This window comes from Fusarium tjaetaba (genome assembly GCF_013396195.1).
Source record: "Fusarium tjaetaba strain NRRL 66243 chromosome Unknown NRRL66243_c0000075, whole genome shotgun sequence".
NCBI classification, from domain to species: Eukaryota; Fungi; Ascomycota; class Sordariomycetes; order Hypocreales; family Nectriaceae; genus Fusarium; species Fusarium tjaetaba.
In genome coordinates, this window is record NW_023501271.1 from 172,149 (window position 1) to 186,109 (window position 13,961).

Genomic DNA, 13,961 nt, shown 5'->3' on the forward strand with positions numbered 1-13,961 from the left:
ACTACCCTATAACAGCCAGGTTTATCTCAAGTTAATGCCAATAAACAACCCATTCCATGCTAGATAGATAAGCAGTAAATGATTAAAGGTTAATAAAAAAAACAGAGAATAGAACATTTTGCAAACATCATGCTCAAAAATCCTCAATCTAGTCTCGAGTCTCATATCACTTAGCTCTGGCTATCTTCAAGCAAAGTAAGGGGATCAAATGCTGGTCAACATGTTGGAAAATGATAATTTGAACACAACAGCCTCGTTTCAAGTAGAGGTCTGCAATTTATATTTTCTACTTTTGTACGTTTTTCTAACTCATGAAAACCAAAGACTGAGCAAAAAAACCAGCACTCGAAGCGTATTCAAATCGAAAAACAAAAAATACACCATCAAAAGTCCAGCTGTCTGTCAGTGTACTTTGTACTTTGTTCTGTCTTTCCAACCTTATAGTTTTTCCATGCTTCATTTATCCCTACGCTTGCGCTCACTTCGCTCACTACGTTCACTGCGTCGATGCTTCTTGCTGCTTGAAGACTTGCTCGTGCTGGATGCCTTGCTGACGAAAGAAAGAGCGTCCGAGTCGTCTTTGATCTTGGATGGCTCCTCTGGAACAACTGGCGGCTCTGGCTCGGGGAGGACATCTGATTCGTGGGGGGTTTCGTCCCTGCTCTCGTCCTGCTCGCTGGCTGCCGAATCTTCCTTCTCGGGCTCGGCCTTGGGCTCCTTGGGTGTGTCGGTGCCGCCGATGAGTCTGGGGATGCGCTTGCTCAGGCCTCGGTTTACTTGCAATGCTGCTATCGTGGTGCACAGTCCGCCGATGCCGAGGACTGCTAGGGGGAGGTACTCTGCGCCTCTGATTCGGGCGGCTATGGTGGTACAGACTGCTCCGATTCCGAAGGTCTTGAGGGATGGGAAGGGCGCTCCCTTGACTCTGAGGGTGAAAGCCGCGCCAGCCAGTGATGCCGTTAATCCTCCTATGGCTGTGCTGACTGTCGCTGTCGTCTTCCATTCGCTCTCACCGCGGACGGCGTTCTCAACATGCTTCAGAAGCAGGTTTGCGGGGTAGTCGTCGGAAGTGGGTAGATTGACCCAAACGTAGTTGTTGCCACCGTGGGTCTCACCGTGAATGACCAGATCGCCCAAATCTGGGAACTCAAGAGCGTCTCGGATGGACATGGGGCGGGATGAGGGGATGAGCAGGTGGAACATGGCGTTGTTGGCGCGCTTTCCGAGGCGCTTTCGGATGAACCTCACAAAAGCCACGAGGGCATCAAGATTGTCGGAGAAGCCGAGGAAATTGCTGGGCAGAGGCTTGTCCTGCAGGAGTTCGTAGAAGTCGGTATGCCATTCGGCATCGGGGTGATAGAGGACATAGAGATGGCGATCTGAAGAGGCGGATCGACACTGACGGCCAAGGAATCTGTAGACGTGGCCTGCGAATTTGGAGGGCTCACTCTGTTCGACCCAAGACTCGGTCTCCTCGGGAGGTTCGATCCCCACATTTTCAAGATCTGAGTCATAAATGACGCTGAGATTGTTTGAACCGAGCTGAAGTCTCGTCAAGAAGCGTTGAAGTGGTTTCGACCATTCCCCGTTTCGACAGACCTTGTCAACGCCCTTGAGATGAGCGTGAACCGTGGGAACGTACGGACGAGTGCCCTCATACTCAACCTCGACGACATCCTCGCCCTCACCGGTCTCACTGGCCTCGGCATCCAGCGTCTTGGCCTGAGCAGCTTTCGCCTGGAGGAAGGCCTCGGCGTTGAAGGGAATCTCAGCGAGCTGCTGCATGACATCAGGGCCCTTGCCCGCTCCCACCGGATTGAGGCTGCTCACAATGTCGCCGGCTCTCCTTCTGAGGCTGCGGGATGGTTGCCCGCTTCGAGAGGAAGAAGCATCAGTGGCGTTGCCAGTCTCACCTGAGGCCGAGCTGCGCTTCTTGGAGCCCATGTTGCGATGTGGTTTTTTGCTCTGCTCTGCTCTGCTGCGCCGAGGTGCGGGGCTGGGCTGTTGGGGTATGGTCTGAGCGACCGTTGAGGCTCTGAGGTGAGCAGTCAGCGAGGCGAGGCCGGGATGTCCCTTGGAGGGCAGAAGAGAAGAGAGAAGAGGACAGGTACCTAGTGCAGGTACAGTAGTAGTGAGCTTGCTTGCTTGACTTGACTTGACTTGACTGGTTCGTTGCAGATCGCGGGTTTAAAGGTATCTCAGGTAGATTCAAAGCTAAGAATTATCCAACAACCCGGATCACCATTACCTAAGCGAGAAATATGTCAGGCACATGCCTCGCCCCCCTTTTTGGACCGAGTGCAGCCAGTCAGAGAGGATCAAGACCCGCTGACCCAGCCTGGATTGAGCGGTGAGCAAAATAACCGGGACTATCAGATTCGCGACAATATTAGGCGATCACTCTACCATACACTTTCAGTCACTCATTGACCCCGTCAAATATGTCTTGCCCAAGTATTCTCTCGACTTCCAGCTGCCAACACATGATGTGGCAAAGGCTTCACCGCCTTTAGGCTTGTTGAGCTTGGGCACTCGTAGACACTTAACCACTCACTGCCACCTCATCCAAATGCGTGGCATAACCCAATTCTTTGCCGCAAGCATGCCCAAACGCTGCATCAGAGTTGGCATCAACCATGAAACGAGATGAACACGCATGTTGTTGCTGCATCATCTTATCTGCGGGGTTAAGTTTGCAGATCAGCATTTCATTGACTGTGTCACAAACACGCGTCACGCGTTCAGTGAAACAATCGGCCTCCTGCATCGTCCGAACAATCTCAATATCAAACACCAAATCAAAGCATTCCATCTTCACTCCGAATCATTTCATCCGTCACTTTTAATCCTTCATTGAACGCCGTGTAAACCTTGAGCTTGTGTTCTGCCGTTAACCGCAGTATCTCCGAATTGGTTTGTGTAACTTAATATTTGCTTTGACATTCACCCCAACGCCACCGTAATTTCTTATTCAATGACGCCGACAATTTCCATTTGATCACAAAGACTCTGAACGAGACAACAATCCATATCTCCAAACATGGGCAACATTTTCGAGCGTCCTGCTGCCCCCGAAGATGAATTTCCGCGGCTCTTCCATCAACTACGCCTCGAAGATCACGAGACTCAAACGCTAGCCAACGCACTTCGAGAACAAAACCGTCGGCGGAGGCGCCCGGAGCATCGCGTCAGACCGCCTTGTAGATTCTACACCCAGGGTTTCTGTATTCACGGTGAAAACTGTCGCTTTGCTCATGATGGACCAGTAGCCCGGACCCGACGACCAGACCGTCGTCAGAGAGAACCTTGCAGGTACTACGCTCAGGGCAGATGCACTCTCGGCGAGGCCTGTCGCTTTTCTCATGAAGGGCCTGGTCCTGTTCGGGAACCATGTCGCTTCTTCGCCAAAGGATTCTGTAAGAGAGGAGCTACCTGCAGGTATGCTCACGATCAGCCCAATACCGAGTGGATGGAGGAGCCCAAGGTAAGCTGGCTGTTATACCACAGTGATGCGAGAAATCCAATAGCTAATCACATTTCAAAGCATACCGAACAGTGGACTCGTGAGATAGGAGGTGCTTGGGTCGAATTTGGAGATGGAGCGGCTGTCACCAACGTCACTCTTCTCTCAGACTTTTCCGCTATTCAAATGCGCCATCTGCCCCCGGGATCGTCGGCGCGATCGGTGCAAGAACTGTTGGCGGATGTAGGCATTAGCGTATCCATAAGCGACATCAATTTCATCAAGCTGGTGAAGAATCGAAATGGGATGGCCATTGTCAGAGTCAAAGACCCAGAGTTTGCAAAGTCCGCCTGCTGGAAACTTCGCACCTGTATTCAAGCACCTGACTTGGAAGTCACCCACATCCCCGTTCCTTTACCAGATGGATCATCGTTTGGTCTTGTCGACAGCAGAAATGTCCGCTGCTCATGGCACAGACCGACAAGAAACGCCACTCTTTCGTTCAGGAACCCAGCAGAAGCATTCGAGTCGTACTACAAGCTCAAAAACCAGCAACTCAAAATCGCTGGCTTGCCAGTCACAGCTAAAATTCCCGCCGCAGCGGATGCTACAGAAAAGGATGGGCCGTGGCACATGGAGTTGGAAGGTTTGGTGGCTACTATCCCTCCGGAGGATATCATCAACACCTTTCCTTCATCTGGAGCACCCTATGAAGTTGAGATGGGTGATCCAAGTTACGAGACAGACTCGGATATTGACTCGACTATCATAAAATCCTTGCTCTACGATGTAGGAGCCTTGGAACAATGGGAAGTGTTTGGGAGTCCCACAACGAGAAGGGTCAAGGCACAAGCGCGGTTCATCGAGGAATCCGAAGCCCTAGATGCCGTCGCGCAGCTGAACGAGACTTGGCTGCCGTTCAACCCATCAGGAAAACTCTACCTTCAGCACGTGCATCTGGTCAAGTTTAGGCTTTCGAGTCGTGTTTATGCCGTTGTTGACGACAGCATCGAATCGCTGCGAAAAGACTGGGAACGGCAATTCGTTAATTTTTCCTCGATTCCTGAGATTGGCTACTGGGTTCTGAAGCTCGAGAGCCAGGATCGCGAACCCTTTACGCAAGCAAAAGAGGCCCTTGAAAAATCACCAATGGAACAACAATGACATTGAATGGGAAGAATCTATGGTCTCCCGATTTCAAAGCCGATAGGGGAGCATACAGGAGGCTTCAAGAGATCGAACGGAGCCTTGGAGTCGTTATTATCCGCGACATCAAATCCTCCAAATTCAGAGTTTTCGGCCCGGAAGATAAAATTGTGCCAGCATGCGAAGCACTTGACCAGCTTTTGCAAGAGCTTGAGCCTCGATCAGCGGGACATAATACTGAGCAATCACAGACCGGAAAGGCTGCTGAAGGTGACTGTGCAGTCTGTTTCTGCGCAGCCGACCAAGCACTCGAAACTTCTTGCGGCCATGTCTACTGCACGATTTGCTTTGTTAATATGTGCCAGGTAGAAGCATCCACGAGCGGCGACTTCTCTATAAAATGCATTGGAGATCAAGGGAACTGTAAGAAGGCCATTCCACTACATGAGATCCAGAATCTGCTTCTTTCAGAGATATTTGAAAGTGTCTTGGAGGCCTCGTTCGCATCCTTTATGCGCCGACACCAAGACCAGCTGCGCTACTGTCCAACGCCAGAATGTACCCAGGTTTACCGCATTGCCCAGCCAGAGACAAGCGTCCCACCAATTTTTACCTGCGCTAAATGCATGACGGCAACATGCACAAGCTGCCATGTCTCGCATCCGAGAAAGACTTGCGCGGAATACAAGGGCAATGAGTCTGGAGGCATGGCAGAGCTTCTCAAAGCAAAGGAAGAGCTGGGGTTCAAAGATTGTCCGAAATGCAACACGCACATACAGAAGGATGAAGGCTGCAATCACATCAATTGCACGGCCTGCGGGACGCATATTTGCTGGCTCTGCTTGAAGACCTTTACACATGGGGACGATTGTTATCAGCATATGGGGAGGGTACATGGAGGAATTGGTAACGAAGGTGAACACGAGGACGACGGCAACGACATCGAGTGGTAAGGATGAGTTCGTAAAGGATCATGTACATGGTATGGCGGGTGCTCAACGATAAATTTTCAGGGACGAGAAAGCCACCAGACAACCTGCCGACTTATTCATGACTAAATCACGGAATTGTTATCAGGACTATCACTTCTGTCTTTCTTGCCCAGTTCATAATAGCTAATATAATTCAAATATCCAAATCTGATCTCAAGGAGCCATGGTCTGAAGGCTCTCCTGCTCTAGAAGCCTATAGCGACCCTCGTCATTCAACCTTTGGGTGGTAATACGCTGAGGATAGTTTCTCATAAACATATTAGTGAAGTGCTTGCCATAGTGGATTCCATGCTTCGGTTCTTGGCCGACATCATAGCCGGGCAGAGGCTTCACAACTGCCTAGAAGCTTGGTTCATGGAAGTAAGCAAAGGCAAACCTCTCTCTGAGATTGAGCCCGACTTTATGACGGGTTGAGGGAAGGGCTGAGTTGGTGATGTACTGCATCATGTCACCTAAACCAAAAGAAGATTAGCAAGGTTCGTTTATGCTGGGAGGGCAAACTTGCCTGGGAAGACGGTGAAGACATTCTCGGCAGGGGGAACGAAGACCCATCTTTCATCGTCCTCTTTGAAGCCAGCGGCACTTACCTCCCAGTTGGCGAGCTTTTCATCGCTGTATGGAGGACGGATCATTAGAGCTTGAAACAACCGGTAAGTCACGGGCTATCAGCGAGAGATGCGTGAAGTACTTGCCTCCGACATCATCAGCTGCGGCAATGACGAGAAGTCCGTAGTCAGTGTGAGATCCGATTCCTCTTCCTTCTTTGCCCTTGCCATTAGTCTTGTTAATGGCTGGGAAGCTATTTGACTGTAGCTAGTAACAGTAAAAAGAAAGCATCAGTTCTATCGAATACTTGCCGAAGGATTCTCAGATGATGCCATCCATCTTGTGTGTAGTTGGTAAGTGATCCTTCAGGAACACCAAGCCCCAGTTCAGTGAGCTGCAAGAGCGTTTCCCCAACGCCCCCCAGACTTTGCATGTAACGCTGCATGGGGTTCTGCATCTCATGATCAGGCCAAGGGCACCGACCATGACAGGGCCACTTTGCCACGACTCTCGGCTCATCAAGCTCAAGGTCTTTAGTAACCGTGAAAATCTCACTGTAGTCAGCAATACCGTCAGTCAGCTCTTCACCACTGGCAATGTAGCCAGAGTAAGTCTGACTGTCAACGCAAGCAGCCTTTTGAGCATAAGGCTTGCCGAAGAAGCGTTTACTAGCGTAGTTGGCACTTTTGTAGAGTGAGTGCTGCTCGGGTGTCATGCTTATCTGCAATATGCCGTCCTTCTGCCAGGCGTCGACGAGGGCTTCGCCTAGCTTATGGTTTTCTTCAGTGTCAGAGACTTTGTCAGGTAAGATGAAGGTCTGGAGGTTCCCGACTGTGACACAGTGTCCAGGGGGAGGACCGGAGGCATTGAGGGTGGTAGGGATATGAGACTGCGGTGCGGGAGCAACAGCAGCAGTAGCTGAGGCCATCTTGCGGACCATTATGGAATGGGTGATGAGAGAAGGCAAGGAAGGTCTTGTGAGTGAAGACTTGTAAAGATGTGCGAGACTCATGATTAATGTCTGCGGTCACTGGAATTGATTCTCTGAAAGCTCTGAAGATGTGATGTTTACTTGAGTTGATGATTCAGAGTCCAACTTGGGTTCACCTTCACGTATTTATGCTCCACCAGTGAATGTTTTCATGGATGTTCATGAAGTGCCGAAGGCCGACTTGAGAACTGCTGTCCTTTCGGTCTCTTCGTTTTCGGATGTTGTTTTCCGCCACATGATACTTCACAACAATGCACTTTGTTTTCATGTTGCATGAAGCTGATGCACCTAGATCCTTACTCCCTGCGAAGTTAAAGGCTTCATAGCGCGGACAGCAAGCCGATTCCACAGACTCGCTACTCTGAGGGAGTCGCTATTGATGCTAGCCCGTGTACTGAGTTGCTAGTTACGGCCCGACCCATGAGAGCCCGACGGCATCGTAGCCTCAATCTTGGCAATGCCGCACGTGCACTCATGAGTTGACCCTCAGATCGCCTAGACTAGTTTCTCTGGGTGATCCTCTACACCAGAGAAAAGTTGGTGATGCATTTTCAGTGTCACCCTGGTCCTCATTTCAGATGAAGATTCAGCAACGTTGCATACATAGCAAGTCTCTCGTCGCCAAATATCGTTCGACTTATACTTTCTCAAGCCTCAAGGACCAGGGCTCATGGCGGCGCCTCACGTACTCATCGATTATTTATCCCATTGTTATCCCACATGTCTGCCGAGCTAATGAATACAATCTAGAAGCGCGATACGCGAGTCTCATAAAAATGACATCTTATCAAAAGAGGTCGCATGTCCACTCCATACAGTATCCCATAGGCTTTTCACCTGCTCATATGATCAAGCCTCACACCAACACAATAAGGGCATCCAATCGCGCAGCGACTAATTGATTACTCAAATTCCCGAGTCATGTCCCGGGAAGGCTGTTGCCAGGGTCCGGGTATGCTTCCCGTCGGGAAAGCTTTTAAGGTTCTACCAATGACCAAGTAAGCCGACAAGAGACATATGCAACACCAATGCGGAGTGGGAAACACCCGAGCCATTCTCCGAAATTCTTCTATAATCACGGCAAATATGTCGACGCCTGCAAGAACGAGTTTCACGTCTAGTGTGATGGCCAATGCTGTGGATACCTCGGCAATGTCTCTTAAGGTTTCATATTCGTTGACCGCATCAAAGGATTCCGATTACTGATATACCGGACTCGCTAATCATCTGCCCGTAGAGTAGCGTTGAACCCCTAGGATGAACGTGTGTTGCTGTCTCGTACCTGAATCAATAGGAAATGAGAGGACACAACTCGATATTTACGCCACCGACTGGACAAAGCCCAGTGGCTTCATGAAGACATGAATCAAGATTGCCACGCCCTGGCTTTACCAGCTTCATTTTTGATGAAATATCAGGCCACTCTGTATACCTGCATGGCATGGCGTGGCTGAATCTGGACTTGGTTCTGCATGGGAGTAGTACTACGATGGCGAGGTCAACAGCGGCAAGTGCCAAGCGCTGTCAGAAAGAAACAAAACAATTCTATAATTCTTTCTATTATTCAATTCTAATATCAGTATTCTTGTGATATATCTAGCAGATCTTGTTAAACCAACCCCGGACTTTTGAAACGAACTTCGTAGGCATCAAAGCTTCTTTCGCCAATCTAGTGAAGGCAAGGCGGCTTGGGTGTAGAAGATTGGCAGGGGCGGGAAGCAAAGACTGGAAATGCGAGTCAGCCGTGGCCTCAGAGCCAACCAGGATGGCCAGGTTAGGAACAATACGATGAAATCATTTCGTCGCAACACCCATGCCACTGATCCGCACGTATACCACCTGCTTGGAGACGTGATGCATGAATTGTCTTCCTAGATCGCGGTGAAGTGTTACGAGGATACCCGCGACAAACAAAGTGAGTGAGAAGATATGATTGAAGTGAGGAGTTTGTAAATGCAGGCCTGGGAATAACGCAAAAACATGAAATTATATGGACGGGGCAAGCAAGACTCGGGAGCGATGACACTAAGAACCTCGGCTTGCGAAGAGACTTAGCCTTGGTGTGAAATACAAGCTCAAGCGGCCAAATCACGTGAAGAATGCCTGTTCGAGCCAGGGCGGAAATATCCGTCCGTGCCTTGAGAATTTTGTTCGAGGCCTGGGAGCGAGATGTAAGGCCAAAATACCGGGGTCTCAACCTTGTAGGTCTTCTCGAACAAGTTGACCACCCAATTCTCTGGTAGCTTCCTGTGGTCTAGATGGAATGTCTCTACGAAGATATCAATAGCATAAGAGTTGTGGAAACTGGTCTTTGCTAATCTAATGGAAAAGTGTCTTTCGAATGGAACGATCTAAGTATTAGCACTCGTCACTAAAAAATACACCATGGTAGTTGATACTTTGCTACACATAACATGTCGAATATTTTATACCTGAGGGGAACTATCATCAATATGACCTCTGTTCAGTTTATGATCAATGGTAAAAGGCGCATTCCACATGTTAGTCCATCCTCAAAGAACACAAGTAGCTCTCCCATGATGATCCTTTTCACTCCATCAAACCCATTCTGACCAACGATAGCCACTCACAGGATCATACTGCTGCCTATACGAATCATTGTCTCATAGCCTATCCTCCAGTATCCAACCGTCGCTTGGGAGTGGGCTTGTCGGATATCAGTCGATCGTTCACTCACGCAACAAAGTTGCGAGCTGACGACCCCAGCGATCCATGTACTTATGGACTTCTGTCCATCCAATCTTCTCAAACGGATGATCAAGATTATTGCCTTCGGATTCGTCCCGCCCCTCAACGGGATCATCATCGTCGCCGTCATTAGGCTCAAGCAGTCGAAACAAAACCACATCAAGATTAGTCCCATCCAGACTGCTGAAGTCAGGCTTCAGACCATGGAACAAGAAGCATGGATTGCATTTGATGGGTTTAGGATGATGCTGGTCAAGCATATGGAACGCCTCGCCGGAGGGAGAAATATAATCTCCGCGGTCACGCTTATCAAGGCAGATCAGCTCCAGCTCAATGGTTCCAGGCTCTCTTCGGGGTCTATCATCCCAGCGCAACTCCCAGTGGTGGCAAGTTTTGTTGGCAGGGCATCCCGCAGCGTTGGGATGGGCGAGCATGAGGACAAAAATCTCGGGACGCAGGGTGTTGTCTAAGCGGGCTCTACCAATCCTCCAGAGGAAGTCTCGTGAGAAGGACTCGCTGGGCTTCTCAGACAGCCACTGGTCAGGCTTGAATCGGGAGTCAATGGGCCGGCCTTGCCAAGATGCAATAGACGTGGGGTCACGAAGTGATAACTTGGAAGGTTGGAACGGTGTCGAGGGGATAATCTCTGCGTCTGGCGAGGATGTAGTCTCCAGAGAGCCTGGTCCCTCAGGAAGTATCGGCTCCATCATCCCACCAAACCCACCTTCGAAGTCGAATGCAATTTGGAGGTCATCGTCGATATCGTTATTGTCGTTTGCGTTGTCTTCGTTATCGGCGTCACCTCTAGGAGACGGGGGCGGATCGACTGTATCAGCATTCGCGAAGACTTCATCCCCTCCAGCTGCCTCACGAACAGCTGCCACCTGAGTCGCGATGTTGACGTTGATTTCTGCCAAGCGGTTCAGCAAGGCAGTCCGTTCAGTAAGCAAGCCATCCAAAGTAGCCAATGCCATCAAGTCGTCCATGGTAAATTTACAGTAAGGGTATGGGTTGCAGCGACAAGCCACGAATGTGAAATTAAGTCGTATAATGAATCTGAATAAAGGTTTATGCAAGTTGTTTCTTCCCGAAAAGATATTTCTTGTCTGAGGTATCGAAGAAGTCTTTGATGGAGAGTTTGCTGAGAAACGTCGCGGCGACTGGAAATGATTAAATACCTAGATTCGCGTTGCCACTGTCACTCGGAGAATGGCATCTGTACAGCTGAACTTGGCGCTTTGAGGTTCAGAGCCACTGGTGAACCATAGCCACGTGGTGAGACAGAACTAAGAGTCAAACAATTAAGACCGCAGGTTGTTGCCTGAACAGCTGTTGAGCAGCTGCAAGATTATGGCGTGTGTGCAGAAATGCAAACTTAAGCTTGTGTCCCTTTTTATACCTCTTGGTCTCTTCTTATATAATGTCCTAGGTAGCTTACAATAAGATTTATGAGTTATTGTAAAAGCTTCTAGGTAAAAGCTTATATTCGGGGGGAAAATATCGTATTATCATTTATTATCTATATTCGCAGCCTAAAGCCTAACCTTATAGGCCGCCGTTATCTACAGCAGCTGCAAGAACAGAGGCAGCATGTTCGCATGCCCAAGTTGCGAACAATATGCACATATGAAAGGACGTTCCCAGGCATGCAAGAACAGACTCAACGAGAATGTAAATATGATACTGGCGTAAGGTTAGGTTTCTAAAAGAGGCTTCAGATACCAGGGCATAAAGATAAAGGACACCAATAAACACATACGGGCAAAATACTCTCCGCCCTCGCTCTCACCTAGGCTCTTGCTTTTAGCCGAAAAGTTAGATATCCCTGATGACTGCCTGTCGGAGATTCGGTCGATAACAAGATTAGGTTTTCAGTTAAATAAAGCTTCCCTGAATGAGTCACAAAGGTTTTGAACACAAAGGGTAAATATGACACTGTAGTCTAAACCAGGGACTAAAAGGTTTGTCCAGTAACAAGGGTCTCGTAGACTAGTCCCTCAAAAACAGATCGCTTGATCGCAGCGCCAAATCTGTCCTTTGTTAGTTATCTCAGAACACTGGAACTGAAAGATTGAACTTACCCGTGGCATTTCGCAGCCTTCATCAATTTCGCCGCAAGGTTACCCAAGCTGCTCGTACTAAACCCACCAAAGTTTGGCCGACACCGGATATCATTCCAGGCCTGGATCGGCGTCATCTCATCCTCATTGGACAAGTCAGGTGCCAGTGCCAAAAGGCGCTCTAACATAGAGGATGGAGTATTTCCAAAGCTGGGGGATGAAGGGAGTCGTGGGTTATTTGTATGTGATGTGTCGCCACAGGATGCCATGAGCTGAGCCGTCGCAGTCAGGGCATGGTTACCAGGCTCGTCAGGCTTCTTGGGATCACCGTGGAGATGGCCTAGACAAGGCTCTTCAATTCTAGTATGTGTCAGCAGATACTGGATGATGAGTATTGATGGAACATACTTTAGAACAAACTCCATGCCTGCAATGATCTGATCCACTTCACCCACGCGCGAATGGCTCGAGTGCCCTTGATTGAACAAGACGGGAGCTCCATGGCCCTCGGATGGGTCAGAGAAGTCTCCGAATGAAGATGGTGATATCAGTTGTGGAGAAGGTACAATGTCCACCGATTGGTAGCCTGGGTCACCGAGAAACATTGGCGACGCGCCGCTCGACGACCCCGTGGTTCTAGATGGGGTAGCGTAGTTATTCATCGGGTAGTTGATCTCTCTGAACCCAGTATCGGTAGAATTGGGACCTTGAGATAGTTGCTGAAGGGCATTTTGAAGACCTGCACGGAGTTGTTCGCATTCTCGCGCGAGTTCCGCTTCCCGGGAGCGGGACTTGGCTAGCTCTTCTTCCAACGTCCTCGCGTACTTATCCTTTCGTCCACGGTAGGATCTAAAAGAGTGGGGTGTTAACAATGGTTATATAAGACAGTGTCCCCAGAGTTTCTTACTGTTGAGCACGTCGTAGTTGGGCTCTCCGCCTCTCTACTGGATTTTCCTTGGGCTCTTGATCATCGTCAGTGATTCGTCCGAACAAGGGCTAGCAAAAACTCAAACTAACCACCAGGGTTGAAGATTCGGAAGATTCTGTCAGCCATTGTGAGGTTGACGCAAGCGAGGAGGAAGCGCGAAAAAGGTAAAAATGATGAAAGATCAATAAAGATGAAGAAAACTACGAGTCCAGCTCAGCTGCTTCATTCTTGTTTCTTATCCAAGATTAGTCAACGGGTGAGCATTGTTCCTATTGGTTCTGGTGAGCGCTAGCTGAGTGACACCCTTGTATCAGGGGCGTTTCGGCGTCGTCCCCTCATTTTGGGGCACTGAAGATGAGAATATCAGAATTTCCTAATGGGGAATGGTTCGTCTTACTCCGGTCAGCCCTGACACGGAGAGGGATTAGCCAAAGGGCTGTCATATCATGTCTCAAGGAGAATGCCGAATGGACGAGAAAGATTGTTGATATCTGCAAGGATAATGAATAGCATCATTGGAGAGTTTAGCAAGTTTGTTTCCACAAATGTGAAATTGATCACAGTTACTCGTGTTAACCTTGAGTGATAAGGTTATCCATATGCTCGTGCACCCATTTTCATCCCTGTCATCCCGTTTCCTACGCGCCGATAATAGAGTCTCTATCCATCCCATCGACATCTTAGTATACTACACTGTCGGTTGAGCACTGGAAATGAGATCAAGCTTCGTTGTTACCATGGAAAAGGTCTTCAAACGAAGTTACGGTGCTTCCAAAAGGGAAATCGTGATTACGGAGTCCAGAAGCACAGATCTGACTTCCAAACAGGGGACATCACACCCCGGTTTCACTTTAGCCGGCAGCACGGTAACCAAGTCGCATTATGTTGTTTCCGAACTGTGGATGGTTCTTCAGCATCGTTTCACATTTTAAGCAACTGAGACTTTCGATTTGGCCGTTTATGTTGCAATAAGAATTAAGCCTTTCCTAAAGAGGAGATTCAGATTACTTCGATGTCGAGACTTTATCCCTGTAAATAGATCATGGAGATGTTGAGTTTGGACGAAAGATTGCTATAAAGAAGATCTAGACGCGTTCAATAAACTCGATATCTTCATTCAATCACT

General features: G+C 49.0%; 5 protein-coding genes across 5 annotated transcripts; 1 reads left to right on the forward strand and 4 right to left on the reverse strand.

The window, feature by feature from the left end:
• Positions 1–456: 456 nt before the first annotated feature.
• FTJAE_4020 (uncharacterized protein) lies at positions 457–1,944 on the reverse strand (the record flags this gene model as incomplete). Its single annotated transcript, XM_037350382.1, has 1 exon — positions 457–1,944. One exon carries the CDS (start codon positions 1,942–1,944, stop codon positions 457–459), a length of 1,488 nt encoding a protein of 495 aa, XP_037208938.1.
• Positions 1,945–3,040: 1,096 nt separating this feature from the next.
• FTJAE_4021 (uncharacterized protein) lies at positions 3,041–4,627 on the forward strand (the record flags this gene model as incomplete). Its single annotated transcript, XM_037350383.1, has 2 exons — positions 3,041–3,484; positions 3,545–4,627. 2 exons carry the CDS (start codon positions 3,041–3,043, stop codon positions 4,625–4,627), a joined length of 1,527 nt encoding a protein of 508 aa, XP_037208939.1.
• Positions 4,628–6,083: 1,456 nt separating this feature from the next.
• FTJAE_4022 (2-oxoglutarate-dependent ethylene succinate-forming enzyme) lies at positions 6,084–7,087 on the reverse strand (the record flags this gene model as incomplete). Its single annotated transcript, XM_037350384.1, has 3 exons — positions 6,084–6,238; positions 6,290–6,400; positions 6,703–7,087. 3 exons carry the CDS (start codon positions 7,085–7,087, stop codon positions 6,084–6,086), a joined length of 651 nt encoding a protein of 216 aa, XP_037208940.1.
• A 2,741-nt stretch (positions 7,088–9,828) lies between these two features.
• Positions 9,829–10,833, reverse strand: FTJAE_4023 (uncharacterized protein; the record flags this gene model as incomplete). Its single annotated transcript, XM_037350385.1, has 1 exon — positions 9,829–10,833. The coding sequence occupies one exon, from the start codon at positions 10,831–10,833 to the stop codon at positions 9,829–9,831; it is 1,005 nt and encodes a 334-aa protein (XP_037208941.1).
• A 968-nt stretch (positions 10,834–11,801) lies between these two features.
• On the reverse strand, positions 11,802–12,961 carry FTJAE_4024 (uncharacterized protein; the record flags this gene model as incomplete). The annotated part of the gene is made up of 5 exons (XM_037350386.1): positions 11,802–11,877; positions 11,929–12,267; positions 12,316–12,756; positions 12,815–12,869; positions 12,925–12,961. 5 exons carry the CDS (start codon positions 12,959–12,961, stop codon positions 11,802–11,804), a joined length of 948 nt encoding a protein of 315 aa, XP_037208942.1.
• Between the last annotated feature and the right edge of the window lie 1,000 nt (positions 12,962–13,961).